At 50.1% G+C, this 18,122-nt stretch overlaps 2 protein-coding genes and 1 long non-coding RNA gene across 3 annotated transcripts; 2 read left to right on the top strand and 1 right to left on the bottom strand.

Moving 5' to 3' along the window:
• Window positions 1–48: 48 nt before the first annotated feature.
• On the bottom strand, window positions 49–3,835 carry LOC125512942. Its single transcript, XR_007285615.1, has 2 exons — window positions 3,206–3,835; window positions 49–3,119 (listed from the first exon to the last, which is right to left on the bottom strand). It is a non-coding gene; the product is annotated as an uncharacterized LOC125512942 (long non-coding RNA).
• A 1,545-nt stretch (window positions 3,836–5,380) lies between these two features.
• Window positions 5,381–6,734, top strand: LOC125512933. The gene has a single exon (XM_048677998.1). The coding sequence runs from the start codon at window positions 5,778–5,780 to the stop codon at window positions 6,579–6,581; it is 804 nt and encodes a 267-aa protein (XP_048533955.1). The 5' UTR covers window positions 5,381–5,777; the 3' UTR covers window positions 6,582–6,734.
• Window positions 6,735–7,106: 372 nt separating this feature from the next.
• Window positions 7,107–9,161, top strand: LOC125512925 (short-chain dehydrogenase TIC 32, chloroplastic-like). The gene is made up of 8 exons (XM_048677990.1): window positions 7,107–7,315; window positions 7,379–7,613; window positions 7,742–7,821; window positions 7,908–8,061; window positions 8,171–8,249; window positions 8,316–8,400; window positions 8,534–8,580; window positions 8,689–9,161. Exons 1-8 carry the CDS (start codon window positions 7,210–7,212, stop codon window positions 8,848–8,850), a joined length of 948 nt encoding a protein of 315 aa, XP_048533947.1. The 5' UTR covers window positions 7,107–7,209; the 3' UTR covers window positions 8,851–9,161.
• Window positions 9,162–18,122: the final 8,961 nt, after the last annotated feature.

The following is an 18,122-nucleotide window of genomic DNA, read 5'->3' as shown; positions in this document are numbered from 1 at the left end:
GCGCAAGAAGCCAGTTAGAAGCAATGTTAGTAGTGAGTAAGTAGGAAATGTAGATAGAAAGATAATGCAATGTGGATTGTATTACAAATAGTAGAGTGACTTAAATTGGTTTACAGATAGTAGAATGACTTAGATCGGTTAACAGAAATACATTTTTGTTTAGGCAGCCTCACAGCTTATTTAGGCACCTTCTTAGTCAAATCACCACTCCTGCCCCTAGTGTCATCAAACCACATAATTCTTTGCCACCAACTCCCGATCCCATTGCCAATTTTATTCAACACATGGAAATTCCAAAAGCACACTGTGACAAATTTACTGGTCATCAACAAACAGTCAAGCACATAATTATTAATTGATAATTATCAATAATATCTAACGATCACCTAGGATTTTGGCTCTTCTCAAGAACAAATAAATTTTTACCTTGGTACTAAAGTGACCTAATTCAAATTCATTTCAGATGAGAAAAACTATAGTGGAAGCAACAATCGTATAGAGAAATAACATCAAGAAGTGGTGCTACTGAATTAGGGTAGAAAAGAAAAAAATATTCATAAAAAAACGATATCAGATATATTTTATGTGCCCTGCACAAGGTATGTACTAATAATTAATTAAAGCATGGTATTTCTCAATCTCATGTCAGGTGCCAAATATTAATCCTACAATGTGAAGCTGCAAAGTTGCGACGCAACATATTTCCTGAATGCATGTCTTGTTGGAAGAAATTTATATCCTGATTGCTCACATTCACACATCCATCATCGAATCTTGTAGAGCCCACCGAGTACATATTAAGATGCAGTTAGAAGCAAACTAATAAAAGTACGTCCAGACAGGAAATTGATGATATACCTTGCAACAAAAGCAGAACAAAAGTACAGCTGATTCCAAGTCAAATGTAAACATACGGTATGAACCAGAGAGAATAGATCTCAATGGATTAAATAAGCAATGGATGCAAAATATGTGCTCTGGGGCTGAACTTATTTAGAAACTTAATAACTGAACTATATGTGTGACCTAGTAATCTCTCCCATATACTTCCAGATATACTGAAAAGGAAAGACTGAATCTCATATCTTCTTACTATAAACCTCTAAAGCATAGGAAGGAGACAGAAGAATATATGACGTACCGAAGGAATTTGACGAGCTTGCTTATGCTTTAAATCTTTCAACAACTTTGAAGACCACATACATACACATGGATATAATCATCACATACAGTCAGAACAAGCAACTAACATAAAGCGGAGTATTAAAGTTCCAACCATTAGCTAGTTGCATAATCTATAAGAGTTTGGAGTATATACGACGATTCAAAGAGATAGCGTAACTCTGTAGTAACAACATGCCAGCGAAAGCTGAACCCAAGAACAATCCCTGAAAAGTAAGATTATTGTGCATCTCTACTTTTCTTTGATTCTTTTACGTCTCCTTCCAGACTTTACTATGATTGAGGTGTGTGTAAATTTGATCAGTCATACAGAACCAAAGTAATGTAGGTGCTCTTAATACTCAAATAAGAATAGACCGGGGAGGTAAGGATGAGCTCCTGGTATTCACTTTAGGTGTTATTAAGAAATAAGCTATTGAAAATATGTAATGAATATAAAGATGGTGAGGGCTTCAAGAAACATAATGAACATCAGAACGGGAAGGTGCCATTTTCATTGACATGCCGAAAGAAATGTTGTGAGCAATTCGAAAATGCTAAATCGGACAGACAGGTATCACCTACTTGTTGATGACATCTACTTTTGAGCTCTGATGTAAGCATGGCAAAACAGCCCATAGTCAAGACTGGAACCGATGTATTTTAAAGAAATTCAGTACGGGGGCGAATAACAAATACGTAATGACAAGAACTATTGAACTCGAGCTTCGCTAGCATATAAAGAAACTAACAGCAAAAAACATCCACCATGCAACCAGTGGAATACTAAACAACATACAAAATTAGTAAGTAGTAACATCTCACATTCCTTAGCAAAGATAAATGGATGGCAGAGATGATGGCACAAATTACTTTATACGTCGAGCAGCCCTATCCTAGAAAGATGAATCTGCCTTCGACGGCAAGGATGTCATAGACGGACATGCAAAGCCTGAGATTCGCAACCACCTACAGTGGAAGTCCAAACACAAACTGAGAAATACAATTAAGAACCATCAAGTGGAACATAATTTCGGTACTGTGATGGTTGCTCCTTTTGGAAGATCAAATGGAAATATCAGACTAAAGCAGACATCAAAGCCTAACTGGGAGCTCCTTCAGGAAAGTACTTAACTGGCAAAAACTGGCAAAAAAATCATCAACAAAAACGATGGGAGATTGTTGCTCAAGGGAGATACACCGTCAGGCTGTTGCTACAGTTCGTGGTGCAAAATCTCTTGGCCACCCAAACCCACATGCGAAACAAAAATGAAATTACCACAGCTATGGAAGGTACACTGACAATCGACGGCGATATACAACGTGCAGACCGGATGACTTTCAAACCGTGATGGCACTTGCTATGCGGGTAACATAGCTGGAATTATATGTTTGATAAGTTTTTTTTCCCGAACTATGACTAGGGAGAATGATGGTTACGATATTTTTCCTATAGTGACACCTGTTTGTGTCTCGAGAGAAAATTACGCAAGAAACATGCTTCCTATTAAAAATTTGCAGGATTTGTCCAAGGAACAAAAATGAAATTACCACAGCTATGGTAATTGAATCTAAATAAATAGAGAAGATCACAAAAGTTTACCAGTGATAAAAACAGGGCAAATTTTAACATGGTCCCTCTTACCTCCTTTTTTTACATGTGAGGTAAGAAGGTAAGAGTCAATCAAGCCATTCATTGATGAGATCAACGGCTAAGATCTATTTTATACTCTCACCTCTCATGTGAAAAGAGGGGGTAAGAGGGACCATGTTAAAACTGCTCAAAAAACAGGTCTGAATTTTACCTTTTCTCGGAACTTTGTGCTACCTTGGCACCATCTACCTCCAAACCAGGACAAACAGCCTTATCTGGATCATAAAAATAATGAAATGGAGGCAAAAATGACGCAATGCCATCGCCTCGGTCACTGCGCCCACAACCATGCTAGTCCTCAGCTCTGCCACGCAAAGAAACATGGTACTACTATTAAACACTGAAACCCACCCAATCAGAACACAGCAACAACAGTTTCTAGCTACCCACTTGTCCTCACAAGGAGCCGATGCGTCCCCGCGGCCGTCCACGAACTTGATGGGCACGCGTGATAACGAGATCGAAGCCGGCGGGGATGAGCAACGCGTCGTCGTCGAGAACTGAGGGGGCAGCAGAAAATGGGTCAAATCAAAAGAGCGGGGCAGCCTGGCAAAGGAATAGAGCCTGCAGGGGAGGATGGGGGGAGAGCGCATTGTGGTTAGAGGCCGCGTTGGAGATGAGGAGGTCAGCTTTGGTCGAGCCACCGCCGGGACGCCCGGATCTCCTCTTCCTCCTCCAGATCCCGCATCTCTCCTCTTCCTCCAAATCCAGCATCTCTCCTCTTCCTCCAGATTCGGAGCTGACGGCGCGCGGGAGGAGAGAGATGGCTGGGGCAAGGAGAGAGAAGGAGCTGGCGGTGCGGGTGAGGAGACGAGGAAGAGGGAGGAGAGGAGGCGGACGAGGCGCGGGGAGAGGAGAGGAGCCGGCGACGGCAAGAGGGGACGAGGGTCACAGGGGAGACGCCCGGTCGCTTCTCTTTTTCTCTGGCTGCCCGCTCACTTCTCATTTTTCTTTCTCTTTCTTCTGTGGCTGCCCGCTCACTTCTCATTTTTCTTTCGCTTCCCTGCTGCCCGCTCGCACTCGCGCTTCGCTGCTGCCGGCTCGCGCTCGCTGTGCACTATTCATAGCCGACGTGGAGGCATTGGTTGCGTCTAGCACCCCTTTCATCCTTTATAAGTTCAATAATCATCTTTTCCTCTTGGGATTCATCTAGGGCGTGTTTGGTTGCCTGCATGAGGCCCAACCAGAGCCACGCGGAAAGGAAATAGGCTGTTTGGTTGGCTGTATATACTGTTGGGCCTGCATAGCATGAAACTTAAAGCATCTCTGGGCCTGGCTCACTGGAAACACTCAGATCGACAATTTCTTGTGAGTCAGGCCGAGGCGAGCCCAAGTGAGCGGGCCCTTACACAGTGGAGACCTGAGGGATGCCAGGTGATTAGGTGAGGTCTTTTTCAACCTCCATTAAGCTTCTCTCTGATCTCTTTTCTTCCTTGTCCCTCTGATCTACACAACGATACTTTGATTCGAGGTAAACTCTACACGAAAAAGATGCACCTCGATGCTACGGGTCTATTCAGGCGATCGGTTCGTAGTTCGTCGGCCGAAAGTTTTTTATTTCGTGTTCCCGTTTGGAGCTATTCTGGACGAATTTTGTCAGATTTGTCGCGCACGATCGATCGTTTGAAATTTCCTTTAACCAACAACCTAATCTCGTAGCTCCGCACAACATCCGTGTTGTAAGATTTTGGTTTCGACGATTGTAGCTTCATCTCTCCTTGAACAATAGTTTAGTGCACTCATGCCGCTATGTCGAGCTCCTCTGTCTTTTGCTCAGAGCCCTCCTATTCGCCCCTCTTGACACCGATGCCCTTCCCCTTAATCTCCTTGCCCGCGTTCTACTACACTAGAGTCGTTTCCGGCGTCGCTCATTTCGGCCTACTTTCTGTCGTCCTCCTACTGCACTGACGTTGCAATGGCGCGCGCACTGATTTCTCGTGTCCTCTGCCTCCGTGCACACTACAGTTCGCCGCGCCGCCGACGGGCTCGATCATCTTGGCCTCCGCTCGGCCTCCTCTCTCTCGTCCCACTACACTGGAATCGTTTCTGGCGTCGATCATCTTGGCCTCCTCTCTCGTCCTACTGCACGGACGATACCATGGCGCGAGCACTGTTTTCTCCTCCTCTGTCCACCGTCTTTGCGCGAGCACCGCAACTAGTTCGTCAACGGTGTCGCTCGCCGTGCCACTATCCACCGCAGTCGCCATGGTCCGGCGCCACGGACACTATCCACCACAGTCGCCATGGTTCGGCGAACACTGCATTTCTTCTTCCCCTTCCTTTGCTAACTCTTAACCGTGTGTGCTAAGTGCAAGTGCTAGCTCTTAATCATACCCTATGGGGGCAACCAAACAACATGTAGTTGTATGCGTCCAGACAATGCAGACAACCAAATAATGTGCCAAAGTTAATCCCCTAATGTAGAAAGTCCATATGCAGACAACCAAACAATTTACAGATGTCAGATATGAGACTGTTTTTCCAGAGCCAGGTTAAGCGGAGAAGAATATGCAACGCAGGCACTGTAGCCGACGGAAACCAAACACGCCCCTACGTACTCTTCTTTTCCTTTCGTAATCATATCATCTGCTCCAGCACAAGTGGAGTGCCTACTTGGTTGTAAACCTCGAATCACCTTGTTTCAAGAAAGTTCCTTGCGCGACTTGCGCGACCACCCGCTTTTCGCCCTCCAAGCAAGTCCGTGAACGACACGCCGGGAACACGTAGCTTGACCCGATCGAGCTGCGCTGTTCCTCACAGGCTCCGAGGCCAGTAAGATAATCCAGAGAGCCTCCACACGCGGCGCGCCATGGCGACCCGAGCACCAGAACGCGCCACGCATGCCATCCACCCGTCGCTTTAAGCTCCCCCCGCCCCCTGCACCGGAGACACCTCACTCTCTCACCCCCACTCTGCCGCTGCCACCTCGCATCGCAAGCTCTCAACCGACCGACCAACGCCGATGTCCGGCGGCGTGGGCCCGACGGCGGGGGGCGGCATCGCGCTGCCGTCGATGGGGCAGCCGCCGCCGCCGCTGCACCCTACGCCCACCTCGCCCACGGCGCGCCCGCACCACCACTACTACCTCTTCTCCATCAAGCAGCTCAACACGCTGGGCGCCGCCGCCGTGCTCGCCTTCTCCACCACCGTGCCGCTCTCGGAGATCGCCTTCGCCGTGCTGCTCCTCCCCTACCTCCTCCTCCTGGCGTCGCTCGCCTTCCCGCAGCGCCCCGGGAAGCCCGACCCGTCCGCGCCCGTCTTCCTCGGCCCCGCGCGCCTCCTCCTCGCCGCGCACACCGTCGGCGGCTTCCTCGTCGCCGCCGCGCTCCCGGCGCTCTACATCCTCGACGGCCTCCGCTCCGGGGACACCACGGGCATCGCCGCCGCGGCCCCGCACGCCTTCCTGCTCTCCGCGCAGGTGTTCACCGAGGGGCTAACCGCCGCCTTCCCGTGGCGGTTCTCGCTCCCCGTCCGGGCCGCCGTCCCCGTGATGTACAGCGTCCGCAGGATGTTCGCGGCCGGGGAGTGGCTCCGGCAGGAGATGGAGGAGAAGCGCGGCGGCCCCGGCGTGGCGCAGCGGCGCGTGGTGGCCGGGAGGGTGCTCGCCCTGGCCAACATGGCCTTCTGGGGCGCCAACCTCTTCGCCTTCCTCCTGCCCTTCTACCTGCCCAGGGCGCTCCAGAGGTACTACTGCGACGACGGCGTCGACCGCACGGCGCGCGCCCACGGCGACGCCGACGAAGACGAAGATAAGAAGGATTCCTAGATAATCCCATGCCGTCGCGTGTGATGGCTGCGTACGCCGCGGTGCATGTTTTACTCCAGTAGTTTGTTGTTTTTCTCCCTTGCCCGAATATTTTCGCCATGTAAAATTTCTCAGCAGTAGATGTCAGCGAATGCAACTGGTAAACTGTATGCACATTTACTTGCGTGCGTACGTACGTTTGTGATGGGACTCTGAGTTTGAATGTTGAGCTGAAAGTTTCCAAATTCGAGTGGAGTTGACCTTCAAAAAAATTCGAGTAGGGTTCAGTTCCGAATCCACCGTTGGGTTGTGGGAATCTCTTGTCAATAGTCGTAAAAAATAGTTTTGCTAGAACTCATTTAGATGAGATTTAATTTGGTCTCATTCACTTTTTATAGCCATTGAATGTGGTGCTATAAGATGCGTGTGTGCTGACGTGGGGTTGTATTCGTTTTTGTTTTCCAAATGAATGAGACGTAATCATTTAGATGAGTTTTAGGTACTCCCTAAAAAATAGAGCTCGGCAGTGCTGAGCTGACATGCATTTCGTCTTGATGTCGATATTACAACGTCGGAGTCGGAATCCAATCATTGGCCCGTGCCGAACTTGTTGCGGCGCTGCTGCTGCTGCCTGCCGGCCGACTGACTGATGTGGTGGTTCTACCGCAAGGGGCCCTCGGGCTTCGCCGGCGCCTCCACGGCCGAGGAGGTCACCGCCGGCATCGACGGCCGCGGCTTAGTCGCCGTCATCACAGGTACCTACTTCTACTTTCTGGTTTCAGCCGTGAGCTGACACCGACGAGCTCGCGCCCCTGCAGGTGCGTCGAGAGGAATCGGTCGGGAGACGGCGCGCGTCCTGGCGCTGCGGGGCGTGCGCGTCGTGATGGCCGTCCGCGACGTCTCCGCGGGGGTGAGGGCCAAGGATGCCATCCAGGCCGAGATCCGCGGCGGCGCGGAGGTGGACGTGCTGGAGCTGGACCTTAGCTCCATGGCTTCCGTGAGGAGATTCGCCGCGGAGTTCGCCTCCCTCAACCTGCCCCTCAACATCCTCATGTAAGAACAACTAAGAACATCCACAACAGCATCCAATCGACCTCTCTATTTCCGTCATGAAATGAGCAGACATCTTGCCCGTGGTTGCACACACTGGGAGCTTAATTTCTCGCATTTTTTCTCGGCAGCAACAACGCCGGAGTCATGGCGAGGGACTGCACCCGTTCCCCCGACGGCCTAGAGCTGCACTTCGCCACGAACCACATCGGTACACCAAAGTTGTCCGCCGGGTGCTCATGTGGTCCGTGAGTTATGAGGTTGATGCTCACCTTGTCGACTCCAATGGCATGGCAGGGCATTTCCTTCTGACAAACCTGCTGCTGGAGAACATGAAGAGCGCGTGCCGGGACAGCGGCGTGGAAGGAAGGATCGTTAACGTGTCATCTTCCGGGCATATCATGACCTACCCCGAAGGGATATGCTTCGACAAAGTGCATGATCCTTCAGGGTAATCAATCTGTTGTCAGTTAGACCAAGCTGAATGAATGAAACCAACCATCTCAAGGCCTCACAAAATTGGGGAAGTAACATTGCTCGCCATGTTCTGAACTTCACAGGTTCAACAGCTTCATTGCTTATGGCCAGTCCAAGCTTGCAAACATTCTCCACATGAATGAGCTGTCCCGGATTCTCAAGGTACGTCGATTCTTTGCCGCCTGAATGAATGGATGAAGAACAATTCAAAAACAATTTTGTCAACAGGATGAAGGGGTCAACATTTCAGCTAACACGGTCCATCCGGGCGTCATCGTGACAAGCCTTTTCAGAAACAGGACCATTGTGAGCGGTAACTCTCGAATCACTAGAAATTGGTCTTATGAGCTACCAGCACAATATGGAACAAAAGTGCAAGTAGCTCTGAATCGTAGATTGTGCTGGTAGTTCTGGTTGTAACAATTTTAACTGTTTTTGTGTTGCAGCTCTCATGAACACCGTTGGAAGAATCATAAGCAGAAGCGTCCAACAGGTGATTAAGCCCTCACGGTTTCATATTTGGTTGTTGTTTTTGCCTTCTTGGTAGAACATATTACGCATTTTCAATGGCTGAAGAAAACATCATGCTATGTTAATTCAGGGTGCTGCAACGACATGTTATGTGGCGATGCACCCTCAAGTCCAGGGGATAACTGGTAAATACTTCGGCAATTGTAATATAGCCAACACAAGCTCGCAAGCTGTAGATGCAGAATTGGCCAAGAAGTTGTCGAACTTCAGCTTGCAGATAGTGTCTTCTTGATGTGCCGGTTTCAGATCAAATGATTGTTCGGTATACGCTCTCATGTCTGCTACTTTTATGTTCGACTGCTTAGACCAAGACGACAGAAGCACAAGACTTCAAAGTGATGGTTGGTATATCAGAGTGCAGTTGTGTCGTGCCGCCGTGGTGCTTATACGGTCACACGTAAGTAGTGAAGATTAGATCATGAGAGTTAATGTCTTGCTTCACTGTCTATGAAAAGTTTGGGCATGTCTATTGTCTGTTGTAAATTGTCTGTTGTAATTATCAATTTCTGTTGGTATTATTTTTGGTCTGGAAGTCTTCACAAATTTCGCCGCCTTGATTGATCCTTTGCTAGCGTAGAACAAATGTGAAAGTAGTTTTAATCCCCATGAAAGTAGTCATGTCCAATCCGTATTTAAGAATCTTTACAGTTCTCATCAGTTTGTGCTCTTCCCTAAATCTGCCCAAACTTCTTCACCGGTTGCACCGCTGGAAGTGTCATAAGAGCATCTCCAACAGGCTGCGAAATTTGCGGCGCATCGCTGGAAGTGTCATAAGAGCATCTCCAACGGGCTGCAAAATTTGCGGCGTGCTGGAAAACCGCCAGTTTGACGCGCGAGAGGCCGCGCGACACGCTTCAGCAGGCGCGCGAAATAAATTTGGCCCCTCGCGCAGGGAAAAGCGGCAGCACGCGGTAGTTTTGCCGCGCGATGCTTAGCGCGCTGGGTTAAAAGCCACGCGCCTGCACCCGCCAACCGCCAGAAACTTCACTCCCGTCGTCGCCACGCCTTCTCTTCCCGCCTCTTTCAGTGCTCCGCCACTGCCGTGCCTTCTCTTCCCGCCTCTTTCAGTGCTCTGCCACCGCCGCGCCTTCTTCCTTCGCCTCTTCCAGCTCCCCGCCGCCGCCGCGCCTTTTTCCCCGTCGGTTCCAACACCCCCGCCACCGCGCACCGCCATGCTGCCGCGCCCTCGGAGCAGTTCGGGCTACCGCGGCGTCCGCCTCCGCCCCTCCGCATGTATTACACGGAGATCTGCTCCGGTGATACACGCCTCGGGCTCAGAACAATCGACACCGCTTACAAGGCCGCCCGCGCGTACAGCACGACGCCGTGGCGCCTCGGGCGGCCTCGGTCGCAGATGAATTTCTCCGACGTGTGCACGCGCCAGGAGCATCGCCACCTCCAGCAGAGGCGGGAGTGCCGCCTCCTCCTCATCGAGGTGGACGAGCACGCCATGGCGGTGTGGCGTGAGTGCTTCCCGCAGGATGTTGCCACCAAGAACAAGTTCTGGGCCCAGAGGAAGGTGGAGCGAGCCGTGCGTCGGGCGGACAAGCGAGCACGGAAGGAACTGGCGGAAGCCCAGATCGACCTGGGACGTCGTCGACCTGGGACGATGAAGATCCTCGGTGGCTCGATGTGTTTAGGTCGTCGGACTACACCACCAAGGAGGACGAGGAGTAGTTTAGCATCATTTTATCTATTTTTATTTAGCATCATATGAACTTGCTTGTGGTTTGGGGCTTGAACTATGCTATGAATTTGAACTATGAATGTTTTCGTATATGTTGTTTCATATTTTTTCCAAGCGCTTGCCGGGGGTGCTAGATTTTGCCGCGCCGGGTGAAGCGCTATAGCGGCGCGCTAAATTTTGCAGCGCCTAGAAAAGCAACCATCCTCCTGCGCACGCTAAAATGCTATTTCGGCGCTGTAATTTTTTAGCGCGTCTATTGGAGATGCTCTAAGAAGCAATGTCCCACTTCAATGCGGGTCCACAACAGAACAAAGAATGAAAACCATGACCATGCCTCGAGTAGAAAGATTGGGAAGCGACATATTTTCCTGGGGCCAAAAGTGAAGAAGTTCTTTGCGTTGATTACCTTCTTCGCAAGTCATGGTCCCACAACGGACGCTTCAAATTATACCTGTCACGTCAATCCCACAAGCTTTGTATAATACTTTTCCTCGAACAATGGTTTAGTAGATTTGGAATTGTAACCAAGCATCCTGGGTTCTATACCCGATTCAACACTAGAGGATGCATCCGATCTTGGATATTGCAATGAATTTATCCATTTTGCCAATTTCTACTTTGTTTTAAGTATATTTATTACTTTATTTATAGATACATTATGTAAATTGGTCAACTTTAAATTAAAAAATAGAGTATAAAGAGTAAATAAGCCGGTGAATCCGTTTTCGAGACTTGTAAACATCGCCCGCCACATTATAGAAGCTGGCCACGTTTGAAGTCATTACCCTTAACCGTCATTTATTACTTTGACTTTTATGACCAAGGTATTCTGAAGGATTCGAGCTAAGTAACCATCACGATCTCGCCTTGTTTCTCTGAAAAAAGGAAAATGACCTAGCAGCGCGTGAGTCACCATGGACAGTACAGTCGTGCAACACATCGGAACTTCTAAGTACAGCGCCATTGTCAAGCACTTTCCCGGTACCTGGCATGCCCGAGTTGTCCTCTCACTTTCCTAAATGCATTGACGTTGAGGCTCCAGTGAGCGCCTCTGGCATGGACTTACCATATTTCTAGGAGTCAACTATAGAAGATAGGATAAGTAATACAAATATGTCACGCTCAACACCCCCCGCAGTCGAAGCGTCGGTGTCGGCGATGCAAAGACTGGAACAGAACTCCTGGAATGCAGCGGTTGGAAGCCCCTTGGTCATAATGTCGGCAAACTGTTGGGTTGTCGGTACATGAAGAACACGAAGCTGACCTAACTGAACCTTCTCGCGAATGAAGTGAACATCAAGCTCAATGTGCTTGGTGCGCTTATGCTGCACCGGATCCGCCGCGAGATAGGTGGCCGAAACATTATCACAGAAAATCACCGTAGCTTTCGGGATGGAGACCCAAAGTTTGCCAAGTAGTTGCCGTAACCAACATGTCTCGGCAACAACGTTGGCAACAGCACGGTACTCAGCCTCAGCACTCGAGCGGGAGACGGTGGGCTGCCGCTTAGAGGACCATGAGATGAGAGAGTCACCGAAGAAGACACAGTATCCCGATGTAGATCGTCGAGTGTCGGGGCATCTGACCTAATCCGCATAAGTGTAAGCAAAGAGCTCAGTGGAGGCAGAGGCGCGAAGACGAAGACCGAATGTCGGTGTGCCACGAATGTACCGGAGAATGCGCTTGACCAAAGACCAGTGAACATCATGAGGCGAGTGCATGTGCAGGCAAACCTGCTGCACGGCAAACTGAATGTCTGGTCGGGTGAGCGTGAGGTACTGAAGAGCACCAACAATACTGCGGTAGAGAGCGGCATCCGTGGCAGGTTGTCCAGCAGTGGCAGAGAGCTTCGGCTTGGCCTCGGCAGGAGTGGCAACAGGTTTGCAATCGGTCATACCAGCAAGATCCAAGAGATCCAGAGCATACTGTCCTTGATGAAGAAAAAACCCGGAAGTGTCACGTCGCACATTGATGCAGAGGAAGAAGTGCAGAGCGCCCAAGTCCTTAAGCCAAAACTCAGAACCAAGACGACCGATGATGTCGCGAAGTAAGTCCGCCCGAGAGGCGGTGATGACAATATCGTCAACATATAGAAGAAGCATGTCGACATGATCAGCTCGATGAAGCACAAACAGCGATGTGTCGGAGGTGGTGCTGCAAAAACCGAGACCAGTGAGGAATGCTGCAATGCGTTGATACCACGCACGGGGTGCCTGCTTCAGACCGTAGAGAGACCGTGATCGCATGCAAACATCATCAGGCCGAGACGGATCGACAAAACCGGTAGGCTGCTGATAGAGAACACACTCCTGAAGATGACCATAGAGGAAAGCGTTGTTGATGTCGAGCTAATGAACATGCCAGTGGTGAGATGCGGCGAGCTGAAGAACAACACGAATCATGGTGGGTTTGGCGACCGGGGAGAAGGTCTCCGAGAAGTCAATACCGACACGTTGTGCAAAACCGCGAACAACCCAGCGGGCCTTGTACCTGTCCAGAGAGCCATCGGGAAGAAGCTTATGCCGAAAAACCCACTTGCCGGTGATAATGTTGGCACCAGGGGGCAAGGGACCAACGTCCAGGTACGGTTGGCGACGAGAGCATCATACTCAGCACGCATAGCCGCTAGCCAACACAGATCACTCAGTGCAGAACGTACCGAGCGTGGTACTGGAGAGATGACCGTGATGCTAAGATTGTGGTAGCGAGGGTTCGGCTGATGGATCCCGTCTTTGGCACGTGTCACCATGGAATGATGAGGCGGCGGAGGCGGGGGCCGAGCTCGGCGTCGAGGTGGAGGCACAACCACGGAAGAAGACGAAGGCGTGGCCGCAGGAGAAACCGCGGGTGAGGCGGCGGTCGAGGACTTAGACGAGACCACAAATGGCGGCATCGAAACAGCGGGCGAGGCCACGGGTGGCAAAGAGGCGTCCGCAGGGACGAGCGCGGGTGACGGCAACAGGACCGCGGGCGGGGCCGCGGGTGGCGAAGATGATACCGCGGCCGAGACGGACGAGGCGGCAGACGAGGCCGCAGGCGATGCGGGAGCGGGCAAGGCCGCCTCCAACGTGAGTGCGGGCGAAGTGGGAGGGGGCCCGACCGAGACGCCTCCTGGGCCAGGCCAGCGAGGGCGAGCGCCGAAACCCGGAGGGGTGAGGCCGGCTCTACCTGAGCCGACCAGTCCAGCGGGAGCCGAAGCCTGGAGGGGCGAGGCCGTCTCCGCCTGAGCCGACAAAGAAGGCCCCGCCGAAGGACCCGTCAGAGGTGCATTGGGTCATGGCGGAGGAAGCGCAAGGGCTCCACGAGGCCGTCGAGGGAGATCATCCGAAGGCGGAGTTGTTGTCGGTGTAGCCTGCTCAAAGGGGAAAACAACCTCATCAAAGTAAACATGCCGGGAGACGAACACGCGACGAGAGACCAGATCATAGCAGCAAAATCCTTTGGTGTTTGGTTGATAGCTGAGAAAGACACAAGAGAGAGACCGAGGCGCAAGCTTATGTGGGGCGGTGGCGGTGATGTTGGGGTAACACAAGCAACCAAAGACATGAAGATCGTCATAGGATGGGGGAGACCCGGACAGAAGCTGATGAGGTGTATAGCTCCATCGCGGTTTGCATGGACGGATGTTGAGAAGGAGAGTGGCAGTGGCAAGAGCATCAGGCCAAAACCGGGCGGGCATGTGTGCATGGAAAAGCAGCGCACGAACACTCTCATTGAGGGTGCAAAGAAAAGTTTGGCACTGCCGTTTTGTTGGGAGGTGTATGGACATGTAAGGCGGAAAACAGTGCCATGAGTGGACAGAAGATGTCGAATAGTGAGGTTATCAGATTCTTTTCCGTTATCCGTTTGAAGATGAGAAATGGTGCGATGGAAGTGGGTGTGGACGTAAGCATAAAAACTGTGGAGAGTGGAGGCAACGTCAGATTTACGGCGTAGCGGAAAAGTCCAAGTGAAGTGAGAAAAATCATCTAAAATCACAAGATAATATGATAAGCCCGAATTACTAGGCATTGGAGATGTCCAAACATCACAATGAATAACACCGAAAGAAAAAGTGGCTATTGATGTAGACGAAGGAAACGGCAAGCGAACATGTTTTCCTATGCGGCAAGCATGATATGTATGAGCCGCTGATTTATTACAAGAAAAAGAAAAGGTGCTCAAAACTTTGTGAAGAGCGTCGGCGCCGGGATGACCAAGTCGAGCGTGGCAAAGAGAGACATCGGCATGAAGAGCAACCGGGCCGCCACTCGTCGTAGGACCACATGGGTAGAGATCATCGGGGGAATCACATCGGTGCAGAACCCTCCGGGTGCGAGCATCCTTAATAACAGTGACAGGATTTTCATGAGTAAGATTTTTAACAGAACATAGGTTTTTGATTAAGGATGGTGAAACAAGCACATTATTAAGAGTAAGAGATGAAGAGGGGAACAGAAGAGAGGATGAACCGTGATGAGTGATGGGAAGAGAGGAGCCATCACCCACCACGATGCGGGAGTTGAAGGGATAGGGGGAGGCACGGGAGAGGATACCGAGGTTGGAGGCCATGTGAGTGGTGGCACCGGTGTCCATGTACCAATTGCCGCCTCCGTTGTAGGTGCTTGGCGAGGGTGCAACATGAAGGGCGGAGAGGAGCGCCGGGTCGTAGACCGGAGGGGCGCCGCCATATGCGCCGTAGCCTAGGTGACCGCCAGGGCCACTGTAGGCAGCGGCGTTGCCGTATGCCGCGGGAGCCGGCGCGGTCAGCAGCGCCTGATGAGAAGACGGCCGCGACCGGAGGATGCCCGGAGCGGGAGGATGGGGAAAGGGCATGGAGTAAGGATGCACAACACCCGTCCAGGGATTATACCCCAAGAGCCACGACAAAGGAGGGGCGGCCGCGGTTGCCGCAGGAGGGCGGGGCGTCGTGTTGGTGTTGCGGCCGCGACCCCCGCGACCCTTCTGCTTGCGTCCACCAGCGGGCGCGGGCGCGGGTGGCGGGGTCGGAGGAGGCGCGTGTGGCACTGGCGGAGTTGGCAGAGTGTCGTGGCCAGCGGCGAGACCGACGTGGAGGCGGCGTGGGTCGCCTGCCGGGCGGTGTGACGGAGACGCTTTTCCTCCATGCGAAGATATGTGACCGCCTTCGCGTACGTCGGCGTGACGAGGGAGAGGTTGGCAGCGGACTGGCCAAGGTCGGGATGGAGGCCGCGGAGAAGGTTGGTGAGGAGGACGGAGTCGTCGATGGTCATGCCAACGTCGCGCAGCTCATCAGCAAGGACCTTCAGCCGCGTATAGTACTCATCGACCGAAACATCGTTTTGCTGCATACTGAAGAACTCCCCTTGAAGAAAAACGCGGCGTTGGAGTTGATTGTCGAGTGGTACGACCATTTTGCATCATGTTTTATATTGATATTTATTGCATTATGGGTTGTTATTACACATTATGTCGCAATACTTATGCCTATTCTCTCTTATTTTATAAGGTTTACATAAAGAGGGAGAATGCCGGCAGCTGGGACTCCGGGCTGGAAAAGGAGCAAATATTAGAGACCTATTCTGCACAGCTCCAAAAGTCCTGAAACTTCACAGAAGTCATTTTCAGAATATATAATAAATATTGAGCGCAAGAAGTTCACCGGGGGGCCACACCCTGCCCACGAGGGTGGGGGACGCACCCTACCCCCTGGGCTCGCCCCCTACCTCGTGGGCCCCTTGGTGGCCCTCTGATGGCCATCTTCTGCTATATGGAGTCTTTCGATGAGGAAAAAATCATAAGCCATCTTCCCGGACAAGACTCCGCCGCCACAAGGCGGAACCTTGGCGGAACCAATCTAGGGCTCTGGCGGAGCTGTTCTGTCGGGGAAACTTCCCTCCGGGAGGGGGAAATCATCACCATCGTCATCACCAACGCTCCTCTCATCGGGAGAGGGCAATCTTCATCAACATCTTCACCAGCACCATCTCCTCTCAAAATCCTAGTTCATCTCTTGTATCCAATTCTTGTCTCCAAGTCTGGGATTGGTACCTGTGGGTTGCTAGTAGTGTTAATTACTCCTTGTAGTTGATGCTAGTTGGTTTATTTGGTGGAATATCATATGTTCAGATCCTATATGCATATTAACACCCCTCTGATTATGAACATGAATATGCTTTGTGAGTAGTTACATTTGTTCCTGAGGACATGGGAGAAGTCTTACTATTAGTAGTCATGTGAATTTGGTATTCGTTCGATATTTTGATGAGATGTATGTTGTCTCTCCTCTAGTAGTGTTATGTGAACGTCGACTACATGACACTTCACCATTATTTGGGCCAAGAGGAAGGCATTGGAAAGTAATAAGTAGATGATGGGTTGCTAGAGTGACAGAAGCTTAAACCCTAGTTTATGCGTTGCTTCGTAAGGGGCTGATTTGGATCCATATGTTTCATGCTATGGTTAGGTTTACCTTAATACTTTTGTTGTAGTTGCGGATTCTTGCAATAGAGGTTAATAATAAGTGGTATGCTTGTCCAAGTAAGGGCAGCACCCAAGCACCGGTCCACCCACATACCAAATTATCAAAGTACCGAACACGAATCATATGAACGTGATGAAACCTAGCTTGACGATATTCCCATGTGTCCTCGGGAGCGCTTTACATCATATAAGAGTTTGTCCAGGCTTGTCCTTTGCTACAAAAAGGATTGGGCCACCTTGCTGCACTTTATTTACTTTTGTTACTTGTTGCTCATTACAAATTATCCTATCACAAAACTATTTGTTACCTATTATTTCAGTGCTTGCAGAGAATACCTTGCAGAAAACCGTTTATCATTTCCTTCTGCTCCTCGTTGGGTTCGACACTCTTACTTATCGAAAGGACTACGATAGATCCCCTATACTTGTGGGTCATCAAGACTCTTTTCTGGTGCCGTTGCCGGGGAGTGAAGCGCCTTTGGTAGGTGGAATTTGGTAAGGAAAAATTTATATAGTGTGCTGAAATTTACCGTCACTTGTTACTATGGAAAGTAATCCTCTGAGGGGCTTGTTCGGGGTATCTTCACCCCGACCAGTAGAGCAAAGAGTTGCTCCTCAACCTACTGAACGTACCGAAAATGAAAATGTCTGCTTTGAAATTCCTTCGGGTATGATAGAAAAACTGCTAGCTAATCCTCTTTCAGGAGACGGAACAATTCATCCTGATGAGCACCTAATATATGTGGATGAAGTTTGTGGATTATTTAAGCTTGCAGGTGTACCCAGAGATGTTATTAAGAAGGTCTTCCCTTTATCTTTGAAGGAATATGCATTGACATGGTATAGGCTATGTGATTATACGGGATCATGGAACTACAAACGATTGAAATTGGAATTTCATCAGAAGTTTTATCCTATGCATCTTGTTCATCATGATCGCAATTATATATATAATTTTTGGCCTCGCGAAGGAGAAAGCATCGCACAGGCTTGGGGGAGGCTTAAATCAATGTTATATTCATGCCCCAATCACGAGCTCTCAAGAGAAATGATTATTCAAAATTTATATGCTCGGCTTTCCGATAACAATCGCATCATGCTCGATACTTCTTGTGCTGGCTCTTTTATGATGAAGACTATTGAATTCAAATGGGATTTATTGGAAATAATTAAACGCAACTCTGAAGATTGGGACCTCGACGAAGGTAGGGAGTCAGGTATGACACCTAAATTTGATTGTGTTAAATTTTTTATGGATACCGATGTTTTTCGTAAATTTAGCACTAAATATGGACTTGACTCTGAGATAGTAGCTTCCTTCTGTGAATCTTTTGCTACTCATGTTGATCTCCCTAGGGAGAAGTGGTTTAAATATC

Source organism: Triticum urartu, chromosome 1 (assembly GCF_003073215.2).
Source record: "Triticum urartu cultivar G1812 chromosome 1, Tu2.1, whole genome shotgun sequence".
Lineage (NCBI taxonomy): Eukaryota > Viridiplantae > Streptophyta > Magnoliopsida > Poales > Poaceae > Triticum > Triticum urartu.
This window is presented reverse-complemented; position numbering and strand designations above follow the sequence as displayed.